Source organism: Geotrypetes seraphini, chromosome 9, assembly GCF_902459505.1.
Source record: "Geotrypetes seraphini chromosome 9, aGeoSer1.1, whole genome shotgun sequence".
Classification (NCBI taxonomy): domain Eukaryota; kingdom Metazoa; phylum Chordata; class Amphibia; order Gymnophiona; family Dermophiidae; genus Geotrypetes; species Geotrypetes seraphini.
In genome coordinates, this window is record NC_047092.1 from 91,371,809 (window position 1) to 91,392,794 (window position 20,986).

A 20,986-nucleotide genomic window follows, 5' to 3' on the forward strand; every position below is an offset into this window, starting at 1 on the left:
ATAGCTTCCACATTACCGGTCTCTGCTTGGTCCTGCAGCATCTGATGGACGAAATCCCCCATGCGTGCGAAGTTGGTGCCCCGGAAATTGAGTACCTTTGTTTTTGTGATTGATTTAGGGAAGCCTCTCCTAAGGTTGAACCAGACCATGTTATGGTCGCTGGAAGCTAGCGTATCTCCTACCGAGACCTCTGAGACGCTTTCCCCGTTGGTGAGTACCAGGTCGAGGATCGCCTGGGCCCTAGTGGCCTCTGTTACCATCTGTCTAAGATGTGCTCCCTTTATGGAGGTTAATAGCCTCCTGCTGCTGCTGGTTGTCGCTGAAAATGTGTTCCAGTCTGCATCAGGCATGTTGAAGTCCCCTAGCAGAACAATGTCGCCCCGTAGAGTGATATTCTCTATGTCTTCAATTAATTCTGCGTCCATGTCTTCCAGTTGTCTGTATACCACACCAAGATACAGGCATTTTTTGCCGCCTCTTGCTAGGTTTACCCAGAGGGACTCCCCGGTGTACTTGACATCTGTGATCCTGGTGGTTTTGATGTCCTCTTTAATGTATAGTGCTATCCCTCCACCTAACCTGCCCTCTCTGTCCTGACAGATTAAATTGTACCCTGATATAGCCATATCCTACCCGTGTGAGCCCGTGAACCAAGTTTCGGATATCGCCACCACATCTAGGTTGGCATTACTTATTTCAGTTTCCAGTTCTAGAATTTTATTGCCCAAACTGTGTGCATTAAGATACATGGCCCTCCACACCTTGTGTTTGCTAAGTCCCTGTGAGGTGTTTCCTCCCTGAGTCTGTGTGTCTCCTAGAGAACTGTTTGTAATGTCGGTCCTTACCTCGGAAGCAGAGTGTCGACTCATTCCATCAGGATAGTTCCTTTCCACACCAGTATATGAGTAGGTACCCTCCCCCAACTTACCTAGTTTAAAGCCCTACGAAGCAGGAGGGCTAATCGGTGTCCGAAGATGTTCTTACCCCTGCTGGTCAAATGGAGTCCGTCTGGTCCCTGAAGTCCTTGTAGTGCCTCTCCATGATTCAGGAATCCGAAGTTCATATTCCGACACCATCCTTGTAGCTACTCGTTAGTTCTCAGGATACATTCATCTCTGGCTCTTCCCTTGCCTCTAACTGGGAGTATTGATGAGAAGACTACCTGCGCACCCGTCTGGTTGCAGCTGAAGCAGGCCATTCAGGTGGGGTTCCCTGAATGGAAAAATCTGAATAATCAATATAGTTTGGAGTTCTTATGCTTCCAAGCAGACTTCCTGGGACATTGTGGTATAAATTACTATCTGGATATATTAATAAAAAACCAAAAAATGGTCTAAGAGACATTTGGAGCATTGAGATTAAGCAGCAAATTTCTGCATCTCAATGGCCACGAATTTGGTCTTGGAGAATGAGATGTACAGTGTCTGCATCTATGAGGCAAACTTGGTTCTTTTTGTTGTATAGAGCGTTTTGGACCCCTGTTCATTTACAAAAGTTAGATTGCTCTAAGTCTAATAGATGCTGGCACTGTAATCTGTAATCTGTAATCGGGGACACTGGGTCATTTACTTTATTATTGTCCCTGTATTAGGATATTTTGGAATTCAATTTGGACTCAAGTAAATTGTCTATTAGAAAACCATGTTGCACTTTCCTATGATACTATTCTGTTTGGCATGTCTATGAGGAAAAAAAGTCAAATATCATTACATAATAACAAACTTTTATTAATCATGACAGGGGTTGCCATTCAGCATATTACCGATAATTGGAAAAATTATACTAATTTCAATTATACATTTTGGTGGAATTCGCTATGTCATATTTTTAAGATGGAAAGAGCAATTGGTATGCAGAAAGGGAATTATAATAATTTTATAAAGATCTGGGGGCCATTGGAAAGATATTGTAATGAGTAAACATCATTTTCCTTAGCTAGATATATATACACATAGTGGGGGTGGGGGGTTGTAATGGAAATTTTACTAAATAATGTGATTATAATATATTTAAGATATGTTTGATTGCACTAATTGAGGAAGGGTGGGTGGGAAGGGTTATAATTTTTATGTTTTTACGATTATATGAGAAAGAATTCCAAGTGTTATATTGTAGTTATTAATGACATATTCCTGTACACTTGCTGTAAGACTTTAAAATGAATAAAGAATTATTTTTTAAAAAAAAGACTTTCCAATGACAACACCAGGCTTTTTGCACACATTATAGAGCACGCTCAAGTCCTAAAGTCTCCTTTCCTAGCTATAGCCTTAGATGCAGAAAAGGCATTTGACTGTGTAGAATGGTCCTTTCACTTCGGAACGATGAGTTGGTTTGGCATCCCAGATGGTTTCATTAAGATGGTCAAAATTTTATATTCCAACCCTACTACTAAGCTTCAAATAAACGGATTATTCTCTGCCTCATTTCAGCCATCAAGAAGCACTAGATAAGGATGTCCACTATCCCCTCTACTGTTCAACTTAGCACTTGAACCTCTATTAATAGCCATTCGATCCAAACCAGATTTTATTGGTCTACAAATTGATGATTTGTCTCTGAAGTTATCGGCTTATACGGACAATGTTTTACTATACTCGAATCTTGACTCAGTGCCACATATCTTAAACACCATCCAAAGATACTCTCCTATCTCTGGTTATAAACTCAATACTACAAAAACTGAGGTCATGACTCTAAACAGTATCCCATGTGGTGATCTCATATCCAAGTTAGGTCTTCGATACACACCAGATAAATTGAAGTACTTGGGAATCTTTTTTGCTCCCACTAATGAGGACATCAAGAAGTATGCGGTGGATCATATCTTCCTAATAATAAAAACTGTCACTGCACAATGGTCACCACTAAAACTCTCATGGGGCCGCTTGGACTCTATCAAAATGGTACTGTCGCCTAAAATTATCTACATTCTCTCGATGCTACCATTTCTCCTCCCAGAAGGTACATATGCCAAGATGGAAGCATTAATGAACTCTTATCTATGGAATCACACAGTTCCTAGAATAGCTTTGAAAAAACTGAAATGTACTAAAAACAATGGAGGTGTGAACTTCCCTAGTCTATATGACTACCATATAGCATTCTTATGCAGACAAGGTTCCCAATGGATATTACCTCCAAATTCTACTCATCTTCCAACCTGGCTGTAATTAGAGCATAAAATTTATAACAAAGATTTACTACAGCTCTTCTCATTTCTCCCCACTTCCATAGCGAAACAAACTAACCCAGTTTTAACATCAACTACATCAGCTATCAGAGAAATGGATGCTCTACTTGACATAAAGTAGTCCAAAACCACTTTATCCTCTATATGGCTCAACCCACAAGTGTCCATCCAGGGCAAATATATAGAATAGAAGTCCTGGATTAAATCCGGTATATGGACTATTTCCCAACTGTATCATGATAATGTCTGGATTACATTTGCGGCCTTATCTGATGAATACCATATTCCTCCTACTCAGTTTTATAGATGGATTCAGTTAAGACACTCTCTTCAATCACTGTTAAATAAAATCCCCATCACGCAAGAAACCCCATCATTACTGACTTCGTGTTCACTTCTAAGACTGAAGAATGGTGAGGCCTCTGCCTGGTACAAACTACTTAAGAAATATAAATTTGTCTCTTCATCGGCGTTACATGCAGTCTGGGCTCAAGACACGTCTACTTCATTCCCTGGCTCCACTTGGGTAACTATTTGGCTTAACTCATTTAGTTCATTACAGTCGGCGACGAGTAAACAATTAGTCCTTTTTCTATTTCATAGAGCTTATTGGACACCATACAAACTATCCAAAACTTCCACATCCAACTCCAACCTATGCTGATCCTGCTCATCTCAGATTGGTACATTAGATCATATGCTTTATCATTGTACTCTATTACAGACTTATTGAGATAAAATATAGTCTACTATCTGTTCTATTCTACCCATCACAGTACCCATTACCTATTCTGATATAATATTTGGTGGTCATGCACTGTCACAGATAATATCCAAATATGATGACAAACTAATAAGATCCTTACTATAATTGCCATCAAGATAATTCTTTTTCATTGGAAAGATTTTAGAGCACTATGTTACAATGAGTGGTGGAATACTGTCTGACTTTATGCAAAATATGAAAAAACTGTAGCTATTAATATGAACAACTTATCTACTTTCAATAAGACTTGGCAGAAAGTACTAGATTTTTGTAACATTCCTCACATTTGACTTGTAATATTATAGTAACATAGTAGATGACAGCAGATAAAGACCCGAATGGTCCATCCAGTCTGCCCAACCTGATTCAATTTAAATTTTTAAATTTTTTTTTCTTAGCTATTTCTGGGCAAGAATCCAAAGCTCTAACCGGTACTGTGCTTGGGCTCCAACTGCCGAAATCTCCATTAAAACCTACTTCAGCCCATCTACACCCTCCCAGCCAATGAAGCCCTCCCCAGCCCATCCCCCACCAAACGGCCATACACAGACCGTGCAAGTCTGCCCAGCACTGGCCTTAGTTCAATATTTAATATTATTTTCTGATTCTAGATCCTCTGTGTTCATCCCACGCTTCTTTGAACTCAGTCACAGTTTTACTCTCCACCACCTCTCTCGGGAGCGCATTCCAGGCATCCACCACCCTCTCCATAAAGTAGAATTTCCTAACATTGCCTTTGAATCTACCACCCCTCAACCTCAAATTATGTCCTCTGGTTTTACCATTTTCCTTTCTCTGGAAAAGATTTTGTTCTACGTTAATACCCTTCAAGCATTTGAACGTCTGAATCATATCTCCTCTGTCCCTCCTTTCCTCTAGGGTATACATATTCAGGGCTTCCAGTCTCTCCTCATATGTCTTCTGGTGTAAGCCTCCTATCATTTTTGTCGCCTTCCTCTGGACCGCTTCAAGTCTTCTTATGTCCTTCGCCAGATACGGTCTCCAAAACTGAACACAATACTCCAAGTGGGGCCTTACCAACGACCTGTACAGGGGCATCAACACCTTCTTCCTTCTACTGGCTACACCTCTCTTTATACAGCCCAGCATCCTTATGGCAGCAGCCACTGCCTTGTCACACTGTTTTTTCACCTTTAGATCTTTGGACACTATCACCCCAAGGTCCCTCTCCCCGTCCGTGCATATCAGCTTCTTACCTCCCAGCATATACGGTTCCTTCCGATTATTAATCCCCAAATGCATTACTCTGCATTTCTTTGCATTGAATTTTAGTTGCCAGGCATTAGACCATTCCTCTAACTTTTGCAGATCCTTTTTCATATTTTCCACTCCCTCTTCGGTGTCTACTCTGTTACAAATCTTGGTATTATCTGCAAAAAGGCACACTTTTCCTTCTAACCCTTCAGCAATGTCACTCACAAACATATTGAACAGGATCGGCCCCAGCAACGAACCCTGAGGGACTCCACTACTCACCTTTCCTTCCTCCGAGCGACTTCCATTAACCACCACCCTCTGGCGTCTGTCCGACAGCCAGTTTCTAACCCAGTTCACCACTTTGGGTCTTAACTTCAGCCCTTCAAGTTTGTTCAATAGTCTCCTATAAGGAACTGTATCAAAGGCTTTGCTAAAATCCAAGTAAATTACATCTAGCATATGTCCTCGATCCAGCTCTCTGGTCACCCAATCAAAAAATTAAATCAGGTTCGTTTGGCTCGATTTACCTTTTGTAAAGCCATGTTGCCTCGGATCCTGTAACCCATTAGATTGAAGGAAGTACACTATCCTTTCTTTCAGCAACACTTCCATTATTTTTCCAACAACTGAAGTGAGGCTCACCGGCCTGTAGTTTCCTGCTTCATCCCTGTGACCACTTCTGTGAATAGGGACCACATCCACTCTCCTCAAATCTCCAGGAACCACTCCCGTCTCCAGAGATTTGTTGAACAAGTCTTTAATAAGACCTCTCTGAGCTCCCATAGTATTCTGGGATGGATCCCGTCTAGTCCCATTGCTTTGCCCACCTTCAGTTTTTCAAGTTACTCATAAACACTCTCCTCCGCAGAATCCACTCCATTTGCTTGTGTAACTTTGCCAGACAATCTCAGTCCTTCTCCAGGATTTTCTTCTGTGAACACAGAACAGAAGTATTTGTTTAGCACATTTATTTTTTCCTCATCACTCTCCACATATCGGTTTCCAGCATCTTTTAGTTTAGCAATTCCATTTTTCTCTTCCTCCTTTCACTAATATATGTGAAAAAATTTTTGTCTCCCTTATTTACATTTTTAGCCATTTGTTCTTCCGCATGTGCTTTCGCCAAACGTATCTCTCTCTTGGCTTCTTTCAATTTCACCCTGTAGTCCTTTTTGCACTCCTCTTCTTGTTTTTTTTTATATTTCATGAACGCCAACTCCTTCACCTTTATTTTCTCTGACACTAGTTTGGAGAACCACATCGGCTTCCTTTTTCTCTTGTTTTTATTGATTTTCTTCACATAAAGGTCCGAAGCTATTTTTATCACTCCTTTCAGCTTAGACCACTGTCTTTCCACTTCTCTTATGTCTTCCCATCCTAACAGCTCTTTCTTCAGGTACTCTCCCATTGCATTAAAGTCTGTACGTTTGAAATCTGACATAATTGAGGATACTCACAATATTATTATTTATTTTTGCTATGCTAGGTTACTGTATACCATTAAGCACTTCTTCTTACTACTGCAAGACTGAAAATGTTTCTCCTTGTTTCTTATTGTTTGAACTTTTGTATTTTGTTTATTGAAAATTCTAATAAATATTATTGAACAAAAAAAATAAATAACACCCAGAGTTAGCTGTAAAACGTGCCAATGAGTTTTCATGCTCCTTATCAGGTCTTTAGATTACGCATAATAAGGGATCACACATATCAATCTTTCTTCTATTTCCTGTCGCTGTTCTCAAAGGCTCAGCTCCTGGTAAGCTTTGAGAACAGCGGAAATCCAGCAGATTGTGCAACTGGAGCCATATCAGCATCTTGGCTAATAGAAACTACCTGGTCAACAGGACCAGAATTTCTCCTAGAACCTAGTCATATACCTTCAGCTAAGGAGAACTAATTTGAACTCATAGACCTTGACTCTGACACAGAGAACAGTCAAGAGGTGAACAGTCAGACCAGTAGCATTGCAACTTCAGCTCATCAACTGCCACAATAACCGATCTCACCGTTTCCATGCAAAAATGTCTGGCTCAGAAATTGATTGACCTTTCTGAGATCTAGAACAGGTCTGATGGAGCCTCCCTTCTTCATGAAATCAAAGTAAATGGAGTTTATTCCCTGACCTCTCTCCTCAGGAGGAACTGGAAGAACCACCCCCAGGTCTGTTAGGGAATGTAGGGTAGACTGAACTGCTAACTTTTTGGCAAGCTCATGCACGGGGACACCAAGAAAGAATCTGTGATGGGAGAGAAGAATTCTAATTTGTAACATTCTCAAATATTATCTAAGACCCATTGATCTGAATTAATCTTGGTCTACTCCACCAGGAAATGAGTCAAGTGTCCCCCTATGCAGTACCACGTCATTGAGCAGATCAAGTAGGCGGTTTACAATTCATCTTGAAGACAGACCCTTTGGCAGGATGAAAGGAATACTTCTGGGAAAATTTGGTTTTTTGATTTAAGGAAATAATCAAAACAAACACGTCTAAAAACCCACCCAGGTTGGCACTTGGTTGACCTAAAAGACAGGTCGTCCAAGTGCCAATAATAAAACTGATTTTCTGGACATGTTATGCGACTTTTTAAGCCTCTGAATCTCACTGTGTACCCTGAGCTAAAATGGGCGTATTTTGAGGAGTGGTGTGGGTGTGATGGGGGCTGACCTAGACTTAGTTGTTCTGCAGAGATAATTGAAGGTTGTACTAGACATCCTGGACAAAACTTAAACATTGTGAGTTAGATGATGTAAAAACAGGTATAAATGCAAAAAAGGTATCCAAAGTTTATTTATATTTTAATATACTGTCTAGCTCATCCTGAGCCAGGGGGTAGAGCTGAACCTTTGGCACTCAGAGACACACTTCTGGTGTCAACCATTGAGCCATAATTAATTTTTACATTGCTTCATGAATGGAAAAGGTCTTGGGGGGCTTATTATTGCTGGTCATGGAAGGATTAGTGGTAGTGGAAGATAGTGCCTCAGATTGGGAAATGTTCAAGGCCTGGAGTGCTTTAGATTTAAACCCTGCCAGCTCCTCATGATGAAAAGGTGAAACACTGTGAGATCCTCTGGCTCACCCACAGGGATCTCATCCATGTACAAATCCCCCATATCCAAGGCATCCAAGGACACTGGCAAGGTGAACACAGCTGGAGTTTGTGCCAAGGATTCCACAGGGTCTAGCTCTGACATCGAGAACACTCAGTAGTGCTTTGAAGCCTGCTGACCCTGAAGGGAATCAATAGCAAGCTGATCCACACTGGAGAGAGATGGTTCCCCTAAAGAAACAGGTAGGAGCTCAGCAGGCCTAGAGCTGTGCAGTAAAAAGGCCTTATGCAATGGTAAAACAAACTCTGTGGAAAAAGGCACAGATGAGCCTCCAGAGTGTCCCACATCTTGAACTGCCTCACTTTGTGCCAATAGAGCCTCCGAAGGAAGTTCTGTCACTGAGAAAGAGGCAGAGAGCCCTTGCCCTGCTCCCTCAAACATGGGAGAGTTACTCTGCAGGAAAACAATGGCTGCCGAAAGAGCAGAAAGCAGTCTTCCCTCCTCAGCACAGGAAAACAGGGCTCCCTCTGATACCATCATGGCCTCGTCTGCTACCTTGGCACAGCCAGCTGAACACACTCCTGATGGTGTTTGCCACTTCCCACAGCAGGAACGCCATTTAACTGCCTCTGCTGCTATCTAAAACAGAATCACAACTAAAAATAAACCCAACAGCAATTAAAGATTTAAAGCAGTACACACCGATTTTGCCTGCAACAGAGAAAGGATAGAAAACCAAGACAACTCACCTCTGGGAGTTGAGAGCTGGGAAAGGAGAGAATTTAGATCACACAAAAACCCTTTCACTACAGAAAGGAGGGTGGGGAAGGGACCTGGAGGCCCACTTCTATCACCCAAAGCTGGCACCACTCAGATCTACTGAAGCAAGCAACAGGAGCTCAGAGCCAAATTAGAAAACGAAGCCTATCATCCATCCACCTGCTGGAGATAGGGCATACTAATTGGCTAGGAAGCTTATCATCCAAGAAGAGGACCTGCAAATTGGTTCTCTATCTCTACCTGCTGGTAGATGGACACAACACATTAGTCTCTGGATTCATCTGCTGCTGGCACTAAGGAAAACTCTTTTTCAATGAATCGTATGGCATCTGTGCCATACTCTTTCTCTCCTTCCCGGGCCATCCTTCTAAACCCACTGTAGGTGAAGAATTATTGCCAAAGATGTGAACTTTCATTCTGTATTCTACAATCTCCCAAATGAGGTCATAATTGCGATACCACAGGAATCGCAAGTAGTTTCTATAATCTAGATGCACTAGAAAGCAGTAGAACATTTGCTGGATGTCTGCTGTTATGGTAATAGGTTCTTTCCTGAAGCAAATCAGGACTCTTAGTAAGCTGTTGATTATTTCAGGCCCAGAAAGCAGCACATTGTTGAGGGAGACTCCTTGAAAATGAGCACTGGAGTCAAACACAATCCTGATCAGACCTGATTTTTGTGGATGGTACATGCCAAAGATAATTAAATATCAGCATTCTTTATTATCTTTCAGTGGTGGAGCTGGTTCTGCATGAATGCTATGAAGTGCTGTTTTATCTCTGGTTTCTTTCATGGGGTCTACTGCAGTGAAGTAAGTCAAGATAGAGCTTGTTCCCTGTTGTTGAGAAATCATGTTCTGGCTGTCTGAAAGGGTAGAGGAGCCACCTAACTGTTGGACTCATCTCTGAAGAATTCCTTGTTCATGAATTTTAGGAACTCTCTGTCCTCAACTGAACGAGTTGGTTTTTTATCATCCTTGGTGACTTGGAACACTATATCACCCAGATGATCTTCTGGATCTGGTGGTAAAGTGTAAACCTCTTTTACTTGCAGATAGTTCTGACAAGGCTTGAAGAAAGTGGTGTGCCCATTGGCCATAACACATGTTTTGTACACATCTACATTTGATCTCCTCAGCTAGTTGAGGCAGACATCACCTATCCTAGGGTGAATCAGTAGAGGGACCTGCTCTTGTTCTAAGAACTCTTCCACAATAGTAGCTGCTTCCTTCTCTTGCTGGAGCTTCTTCAAGGCAATATCTAGCTCTTCCCTTTTGTGTGCAGTGGCGGCTTTGGATCTTCTGGCTGCAGATTCTCAGCTATTGGTTGCAAATGAGGGTGATGTTGCACAACCTCAAGTGTAGAGATTTCTTCCCTGGTGTCCAGTATTTGATTGCACTCAGAATTGGTAGATCTCTCTTGATGCTGCCATCAATTACTTCCATCATATAACCACTTACTTTTCTCCCTGTCTTTGTCCTCCCTGAACAGGTTCTGAGGTGGTAGAGTTAACAGTTTCCCTGGATGTTAAATAAGTCAAAGAATTCTGTCCTTGCCATGGACTGATTATTTTGTTCATCGATGATGACATACAAAATGGACCAAGCTATCTGAGCAACCACCTAATCAGGAAAAACACATCCAGACCAAGGGGATCTCATGCACATTTCACACATCCCCAAATCAAAGGTATACAAAGCAAAAAATATATATGACGGACTATTAGCCACCAAAGCAGCAAAACTAGACTGCCACCTCTCCAATCTGCTGGCTATGACACCCAACTACTAAACATTAAAGAAAGAACTTAAAACTTTTCTATTCAAGAAATTTGTCAAATTATCTAACTAAAGCTGATCAACCCTCCACAGACCCCGATGCATACTACATATGTTAACCATGTATTCTCTCTGAGATCTTGAAGAGAACGAGAGCCAGAAGGCCTTGAGCATGCGCAGATACTCAATGCCCAGCCTAGGCAAGAGGCGGGATATTTCCTTAACTGGCATGGCACGCAGCAGATGAGGTAAAAAGCTTGTTTGGGTGGGCAGGTGGGCAGATGCCGCTTCCAGCACGGGAGTGCGATGCCGGTTCTCGGGGGGGGGGGAGCGTTCATGGGCAGGGGGTGCAATGTCGGTTAGAGCGGGGGGTGCTCATTTATCTAGACATGCTCGTTTTGCAAGTTAAGATTTGCGGGAGTGTTTTGCTCGTTTTGCAAAATACTCGCAAACCGCATTACTCGCAAACCGAGGTTCCACTGTACTCTCCAATTAAGAAAAAGCTCGTTCAAAGAGATAAGTTTTCAATAATACTCAAAACTTAGCATATGATGATTCTAATTGTAAGTTTGCTGGCAAAGAATTCCATAGTGCCAGCACCATAACAATAAATGCATAATTTCGTGTTCTCTCCCATTTCATTTTTGATCATTTTCATTAGTGATCGAAGGGTCCATGATGGGGAATAAGGAATAATTAAGTTCACCATGTAGACAGAACTGCTATGTCTTGTATGTCAGGGTAAGAATTTTAAACTGTAGTCAAAGATAGATGAGTAATCAATGTAATTGTTTTAAAAGGTGTTTTACGTGGTCAAATTTTCTAGTATTATTTAAAATTCTCACTGCCATATTTTGTAATGTCTGAAGACGTTTTAATTGTGATTTAGGCAATCCAGCATAAATCATATTACAGTAGTCCAATTTTGATGTATGGCATGTCAGGTGCCTCTTGCTTAATCATAGAATGTTTAGTTGGGCGTTGCTGCTCTGTCTTTACTTGAGTCAAGTTCCTGTATGGCACCAGAGTCGGTGCTTGAAATGAAGCTTTTTTTCAGTGTGCTCTCTAGGAGTGATTACCAGTAACAGTGCATTTGTATGCATGTTTGCATATGGATCACTGTAGTGGTATTTTGTCTCCGTGGTGTGCTTCACCTCAGACTTGCTTCTGTCAGGTAAGTTTGCCACAGAGGAATACATTTAAGTCAGACATTGTTTTCTCTACTGCACTGAGGCCTGGGCCTTTACATATTCTGCTGTACACTGAGCAGAAACTTTTGCTGTGCTATGACTAAGCTGACTCTCCCTGTCTTCAGGCCTTGTGAATTAGAGAATGACACGGTGGCGGTTTACCCGCGGCCACCGCATTTTAGCCGCGGGTCACCCGCCGAAAACGGGGAAGAAAACTAGCAGTCGCTGCGGCGACGGGGACAAGGCCATTCACCGCCCGCAGGGCGGTGAATGGTCTTGTCTCCGCAGTGAGGTATCAAGGATCGCGCGGTCCCCGCAGCCACCGCCCGCCCGCCCGTAGCATTTAGCCAGCTCCCTCCCTCCACCTCACCTTAAATTTCGAGTTTTCCGGCTTCCTTTTTTCCGAGCCGCACGTGTTCAAAAATCCGTGCACGCGTGGCTGCGCGAGTCAATCAATCTTCTCCTCTGACGCAACCGGAAACAGGAAGTTGCAGGAGAGGAGAAGTTTGATTGACTCGCGCAGCCGCGCGTGCACGGATTTTTGAACACGTGCGGCTCGGAAAAAAGGAAGCCGGAAAACTCGAAATTTAAGGTGAGGTGGAGGGAGGGAGCTGGCTAAATGCACGGCTTTTTGAACGCGTGCGGCTAGGGAAAAAGGAAGCCTGCAAACTCGGAACGAATATAAGGTGAGGTGGAGGGAGGGTGGGGGCTGCTGGACCATTCTTCATTACTTTGCCATACTAATTCCATTCTATGTTAGGTGCCACGGACTCAGATTCGAGTCCTAGCGATGATGAGTTAAAGATCCCAAAAGAAGCCAACTTCTAAATCCAGTGGTTAGAGCTACACTACACTCCTTGTGACCCTGGGCAAGTCACTTAATCCCTATTGCTTCTGACACAATGGGCAGTTCCAAAGACCAAGACTGGCCAGTGTCAAAGACAGGATGCTGAGCTTGATAGACCCTTAGTCTCCACTGTTTTTAGTGATCAACAAAGTTCTATGTTTCTATAATCACCCTAATTCTGTTATCATTGGACTAGATATTCAAAATGATTTAAATGGCCAGGACAGGCTCCTGGCTGTTCAAATCATCTGTCCAGGGCTAACCAGGCATTTTCAATCTTCATGTTCAGCCCAAATGCTGTCACACAATTCAGCAAAAATACCCAATGTTGTTCCTCATAATTTAAATATTGCTCATAGAAGGAACAACATTGGGTATTTTTGCAAATGGAAGTTGGAGGGTTAATTCCCTTGAAACAGCCAATTGAATGAAACATGAATTCATGCTGGGACACAAGATAGGTTGAATTTGTTTTGAATTTAAAAAGAAAAATGATCAATGAAGAATACTATAATGGCAAGAAAATATAATGATAAAACAGCAACTAATTTTGCCTATTTTTATATTTTAAAAAAGTACTACATAAGGTGAATGACCATATTGCTGTCTGTTGTTCTGCTGAGCACTGGCATTGAAACAGCAAAATGCATTTATTGCATACTTGTCCTCTGTCGGAAACATTATGGTGGTATATTAGTTGTGTTAATAAAAATTTATAAACAAAGCCCTGCCAGCTGAACATCTCTTTCTCTAGTTCAGCAGCAGGAACTTTGATTTATAAGAATGGAATACGCTAAATATTAGAGTACTAAGGCTTATATGGATGCTGCGGGGACGGTGACGGGGCGGTGAATGGGATGGCAGTGGCGGTGACGGGGCGGTGAAAGGGATGGCAGTGACGGTGACGGGGCGGTGAATGGAATGGCGGTGACGGGGCGGTGCAGAGGATGGTGGGCCGGGGACGGGGCGGTGACGGGGACAGATTTTTTCCCCGTGTCATTCTCTATTGTGAATTTCTCTAGCACCTTAATTTGAGCCTCAATGGTAGCTGCTTCCTTCTCTTGTTAGAACACCTTCAAAGCAATATCTAGCTCTGCCCTTTTATGTACAGTGGTGGCTTCCACCTGTTCTAATTCTGTCTATCTGCACACAGCATCAGCCTCTATTTTTTTGTTGATCTTCTAGTCTTAATTGTTGTGTTTCTATTGCATCTTCTTGTAAGCTATAGAGAACTTTTGTTTTCACTGCTTCTGCCTCCATATGCAATTTAATAACCATGGAGGCTATAGACCTGCTGGAATGACTTGTCCTGTGTTATCTAGAGGTTTTACTGGTCCTAGAACTCCAGAGTGTTTAGAACTGCCAGAATACTGAGACTCAATGTCTTTTACCTGGGGTTCTGTATATTGTTTCTGTTACTGTGGCCTTTCAGGTCAGATCTGTGCCAGACAATTCTCTGTATACTTTCTATGTGAGTAAGAACAGAATTCTGTGGATGTACTTTGACCTTGGGCAAGTCCCAATCCTCCATTGGCACAGGTACAAAATAAGTATCTGTAGATATATAATAACCATTTTGAATGTGTAACCACAAAAAGGTGGTATGCTAGTCCCATTAACTGCCCTTCCCTTCTCCACCCGCTATATAATTATATATATTTTTTTTATTTATAAGCATTATATCTACAATGATAAACTAAAACTAAACTAAAACTTAGCTTTGTATATCGGGTCTTCAACCAAAGTGGAGCTCAACTCGGTTAACAGAAACTAAAAAAGTACAAAGAATAAGAAAATAACAGAAATATTAGTATGGCTGATTTCCAAAATGATTAGCAAATAAAATAGTTTTTAAAGATTTGAGCATATACTTACACTTCTAGGGTAGGAAGCTTCCTTATTGAACTTCCTTGTCAGTCTATTCCAGGCCCTTCTGTAGTGAAGGTAGTTCCTCCTCTAGCCTGGGAGGGCAAAATAATGGAAAAGCAGCCTGAAGTCAACAAAATAAAATCAGTTTGTCTCCTTCTTGCAGCCATGATCAAAGATATGTCTTCATGCTGATAATGTTCAGACATAAATCTAAGGCAAAAATTAATATATTGGAACTATGATCCAAATCCAATCTTTCAACCTAATTCTAAGATCTATGAAATTAATCTTCTTTCATCATTTTCCAATTATCGACGTCATGACATTATCAGCATGAATCCAATCTTTCAACCTAATTCCAAGATCTATGAAATTAATTTTCTTTCACCATCTTCCAATTATCATATGCCATCAATAGTGCCAAAGACCTCAGAAACACCCCTCCTCCGTCCCATTATAGGTAAAAAATTTTCGGGGAGGATCATGTGTTACATCCTCACTGGTCCAGGTTCAATTTACTGTTTTATTACTAAATTTATAACTTTTTATTAGATTTTATATCTTCTATTGTGTTGTGACTAAGCGGTTGGACCCGACATGTTTCGCTTCTGCTTCATCAGGGATCCACACGTAGCCGCTATCATCCATACCGCAAAACAACTACTTTGCTACATGTGGATCCCTGATGAAGTCATCAATGAAGATAAGTACAACACAATAGAAGATATAAAATCTAATAAAAAGCTATAAATTTAGTAATAAAACAGTAAATTGAGCCTGGACCAGTGAGGATGTAACACATGATCCTCCCTGAAAAAATTTTACCTATAACGGGATGGAGGAGGGATGTTTCTGAGGTCTTTGGCACTATTGATGGCATATGATAATTGGAAGATGGTGAAAGAAGATTAATTTCATAGATCTTGGAATTAGGTTGAAAGATTGGATTCATGCTGATAATGTCATGACGTCGATACACACTGACATGATAAGGCACCCATAAAAGCAGCGATATTGGCTTTCAGAACTGGTGATTCTCTCTAAATGGCGCACTAAAAGAAAGGCAGCTGAATTGAAGATGTTTAGTGATGCCTATGTTAAATAGGTGCACTAATGTTGTTTAAGCAATGCTCAGTGTGATTCTGTAAAGTGCATCTAGAATCAGACTGGGCACTGTCTTTCTGAGCACCTATCTTATAGGCATTGTTTAGAGAATCTGGGCCTTAAGGTGTGAGTCACAAGAACTATTTTCTATCTGTTTCCATCTACTGGTAGGGGAATTCAACATATTGGTTTGAATTGCTCTGATAGGATGAAATGGAAATCTTTATCGAAATGTAGCAACCAATACTGAAAAAAATTGAAGGCACAATTACATTATGGAAAAATACAGAAGCATTATTTTATTCTCAGTTTTGCTTTCCATTCCTTTCCTATTACTTTCTAACTTTGTTTTTTTCACTGCTACTGAACATGACACCTAGGTAATGATTCCCAAGGTAGAATGTAGCATTGTGTAGCTATAGTTTGTGTTATTCTTCCCAATATGCATCACCATTACCCAATCTCTCATTTTCACAAGGTCCTTGTGTAGTTTTTCACAATCTACTTGTGATTTAACAGCTTTGAATAATTCTTTATCATCTACAAATGTGATCACCTCATTCAATTTTCCTATTTCCAGGTCATTTATAAATATTTGAAAAGGTTCTGATCCCAGTACAGATCCCTGGAGCACTCCTCTATTTCTCTTCTCCATTGATAAATTAACATTTTGTTAACATTTTCCAAGCCTTTGCATGGTGGCGATCGTCAACGATTTATTTGACCTGAATGAAAAGATGACATTCCTTTTTTGAATTTTGGTTAAATCTATATGGGTGACAGTATTCTTCAAATATTAGCATTTGTGATTCTTAAGACTCCTGAGGCAGACCTGTGGGCCGAAACATGTACATGTTGAGTCATTGAGTCGTTGAATGTATCATTGTGACATTGGAGGAATAAAGATCTTCACATTATCAGATGAGTTGGAGGACACTTTTTTAGTGCACATCATTCTGATCTGGACAATTCCATTTTGGTTTCTTTGTATTTGTGTCTGTTAACATTTTGGAACCCATATTCTGTAAAAAGTGGTTTATTTGTATGCAACAAATTGTTTGTTTTTCCTAATAAACTTTGCCTGCATCTTGTACATCTGTCTGCAGTTCTTTTTATGTCTTTAAATTATGTACAACAACTTTTCTTATTTTACATGGGTTGTCACTGGAATATTTGTCTAATCAGGTCAATCTTACTCAAAGAAATAGGACATGTAAAGACAGACTTCCATTATTATCGCAATATTTAAGTACTAGAAATGTTTGGTATAAACAGCATTTAATGGTCTATTCTCATATCAATCCACTTTCCAAACCTTGAGAAACACACTAAAATCTTATATTGGTAGGCTGTCACACAAAATATAATCTTCAAGGTAAGTATTACAGAGAGAAACCAGGGGTCTCAAGTGCTCCCAGCCAGAAGCCCGATATATGTTACAGAGCTAATGGCCAATGCGGTGAGCTATCATCGTTCCCGTTTATTTTCTCTGTAAAATTTTTAGCTATTTTTTTTGCTCTTTAACTTTTCAACTTTTTTTGTTTTTTAACTTATTTTATATTGTATATGCTTTTTACTACATTTAGCATTTAACACGACTGTGTTGCTGATCTGTTACTCTTCCACTTTATGCATGAGTAACTATTAAGCAAACTTTAACAACTTCACTTAACTTTCATATTGACGGATGATCTCCGTTTCGCCCCTATATTTCAAACAGGGGCTTCATCAGGAAAGAACGCCACAGGCAACACTGTTAATTCCCTGACGTTGCACAGTTACTTGAGCTGAAAGTGAAGCGACTGCTCCATAAGCTGACCCAGGAACATTGATCCGTTAATGTTCCTGGGTCAGCTTATGGAGCAGTCGCTTCACTTTCAGCTCAAGTAACTGTGCAACGTCAGGGAATTAACAGTGTTGCCTGTGGCGTTCTTTCCTGATGAAGCCCCTGTTTGAAATATAGGGGCGAAACGGAGATCATCCGTCAATATGAAAGTTAAGTGAAGTTGTTAAAGTTTGCTTAATAGTTACTCATGCATAAAGTGGAAGAGTAACAGATCAGCAACACAGTCGTGTTAAATGCTAAATGTAGTAAAAAGCATATACAATATAAAATAAGTTAAAAAACAAAGTTGAAAAGTTAAAGAGCAAAAAAAATAGCTAAAAATTTTACAGAGAAAATAAACGGGAACGATGATAGCTCACCACATTGGCCATTAGCTCTGTAACATATATCGGGCTTCTGGCTGGGAGCACTTGAGACCCCTGGTTTCTCTCTGTAATACTTACCTTGAAGATTATATTTTGTGTGACAGCCTACCAATATAAGATTTTAGTGCTATTCTCATATCAAGCCATCAAATGATGGAATGCTTTACCATTAAATATAAGGAAGCTTGATTATTATAGAGCTTTAAAGAGACCCTTAAAATGCATTTTTTTATAAAAACGTTTAACAATTTTGAAATGATTTCATTATACTTATAAATTATAATTCCTGTAAAGTGTCCTATCTTCAATTTCTAAACTGCATCAAATTCAGATGGGATTTTCAGAGTGTAAGCATGTTTTATATTGTATTGTATAGGCTGATTTCCAAAATGACCAGGAATATGTCTTATTTAAACCTCATAGTTCTTAAGATTTTACTTTAACAGATTTATTGATCTGTACTCTTTTCTGTTTCAGATATACCTTTGGCTCTGCTTTATTCGTAGGGTGGGTGGCAGGTGGCCTAACCCTGATAGGTGGGGTTATGATGTGCATTGCTTGCAGAGGACTGATGCCAGAGGAGACTACGTGAGTGACATCTTTAATACATAATAGGAGTTGCCCCTCAATTACAGTGATCAGTTGTCTCAGGCAAACAGACAATTTTAATAACATAAGAACATAAAAATAGCCTTGCTGGGTCAGACCAATGGTCCATCAAGCCCAGTAGCCTATTTTCACGGTGGCCAATCCAAGTTACTAGTACCTGGCCAAAACTCAAGGAGTAGCAATATTCAATGCTACCGATCCAGGGCTTCCCTCATGTCTTTATCAATAACAGACTAAGGACTTTTCCTCCAAGAAATTGTCCAAACCTTTCTTAAAACCAGCTATGCTATCTGCTCTTACCACAACCTCTGGCAACACGTTCCAGAGCTTAACTATTCTCTGAGTGAAAAAAATTCCTCCTATTGGTTTTAAAAGTATTTCCCTATAACTTCATCGCATGTCCCATAGTCTTTATCATTTTTGATGGAATGAAAAATTGATCAACTTGTACTCATTCTACTCCACTCAGGATTTTGTAGACTTCAATCTTATCTCCCCTCAGCCATTTCTTTTCCAAGCTGAAGAGCCCTAACCTTTTTGGTCTTTCCTCATATGAGAGGAGTTCCATCCCCTTTATCATCTTGGTCACTCTTCTTGAACAGAATTGAACTCATGGAAACATAGAAACATGACGTCAGATAAAGACCAAATGGCTCATCTAGTCTGCCCATCCACAGTAACTATTATCAATTTCTCTCTCCAAGAGATCCCACATGCCTATCCCAGGCCCTCTTGAATTCAGACACAGTCTTTGTTTCCACCACCTCTAGGAGATTGTTCCACGTACCTACCATCCTTTCTGTAAAAAAAGTATTTCCTCAGATTACTATCACCTCTTAATTTCATCCTATGACCTCTCATTCCAGAGCTTTCTTTCAATTGAAAGAGACTCGACTAATGCACATTTACACCATGTAGGTATTTAAATGTCTCTATCATATCTCCCCTCTCCCGTCTTTCCTCCAAAGTATACAGATTAAGATCTTTAAATCTGTTCCCATATGCCTTATCACTAAGAACACACACCATTTTAGTAGCCTTCCTCTGGACCGACTCCATCCTTTTTATATCTTTTGGAAGGTGCAGCCTCCAGAATTGTACACATTATTCTAAATGAGGTCTCACCAGAGTCTTATAAAGAGGCTTCAATACTTCCTCTTTCCTACTGGCCATACCTCTCCCTATGCAACCTAGCATCCTTATAGCTTTTGCCGTCACCTTTTCAACCTGTTTGGCCACCTTAAGATCATCACTTACAATCACATCCAAGTCCCACTCTTCCATCGTGTACATAGGTTCTTCACCCTCCATCCTAAACTGTACTGTTCCCTCGGGTTTATGCAGCCCAAACGCATGACCTTGCATTTCTTAGCATTAAATTTTAGCTGCCAAATTTCAGACCATTCTTCAAGCTTCACCAGGTCTTTCTTCATGTTTTTCACACCATCCGGTGTGTCTACTCTATTGCAGATTTTGATATCATCCACAAAGAGGCAAATCTTACCCAACAACCTTCAGCAATATATTTTATAAAAATGTTAAAAAGAACAGGCCCAAGAACAGAACTTTGAGGCACATCACTGGTAGCATCCCTTTCCTCAGAGTGATCTCCATTGATCACTACCCTTACAATCATAGACATGGACATAGAGCAAGGACATTGTAAAAAAGGGATCGGGACTGAGAGGGAACTTTTGGAAAAAGAACCTAAGGACGCAATGCAGGGGACCCGGGCCAAAGATATTGAGCAAGGACACTGTAAAAGAGGGCTCAGGTCTGAGTGGGAACTTTTTGAAAAAGGACCTAAGGGAGAATTGCAGGGGTCTTGTGCACAAATAAAACTGGCAAGCAGCACTAATAGAGAACAACGGAATCCAGAGGGACAACCAAAAACAGGGGAACAGGCTGAGGACGAAACAGACACACCACAGGAGGAGGATGACCGAGACGAGGCTTGGGTCTGGCAACTCACGAGGTGGCCAGGAGCACCAAACCACGAGGAAAAACAGCAAGAAAGGCGAACAAACGGGACTTACTTTGCCTATACACTAATGCTAGGAGCCTAAGGGCTAAAATGGGAAAGCTGGAAATCCTAGCCAGCAAAAAGGGCCTAGACATAATTGGAGTCACAGAAACGTGGTGGACTGATGACAATGAATGGGATGTGGCTTTACCAGGATTCAAACTCTACAGGAGATATAGGTCACACAAAAAGGGTGGAGAAATAGCGCTATATATAAAAGATTTCATACCTTCAACCAGAATGGAATCAACAGTAAGGGCGGACGACTTGGAATCACTATGGGTTAAGCTACCAGGAGGAACTGGAGCAGACACAAAATTGGGTCTGTACTATTGCCCACCTGG

At 40.8% G+C, this 20,986-nt stretch overlaps 1 protein-coding gene across 2 annotated transcripts in view; it reads left to right on the forward strand.

The window, feature by feature from the left end:
* The window catches only part of CLDN18 (claudin 18), a 92,043-nt gene that overhangs the window by 62,629 nt on the left and 8,428 nt on the right, over positions 1-20,986 (forward strand). The window contains exon 4 of one of the 2 annotated variants that reach the window (XM_033959257.1): positions 18,488-18,598. The exons of the other annotated variant lie outside the window; for it this stretch is intronic. Coding sequence (XP_033815148.1) covers positions 18,488-18,598 — 111 coding nt within the window. The remainder of the gene's footprint in view (positions 1-18,487; positions 18,599-20,986) is intronic. 2 annotated transcript variants of the gene reach the window in all.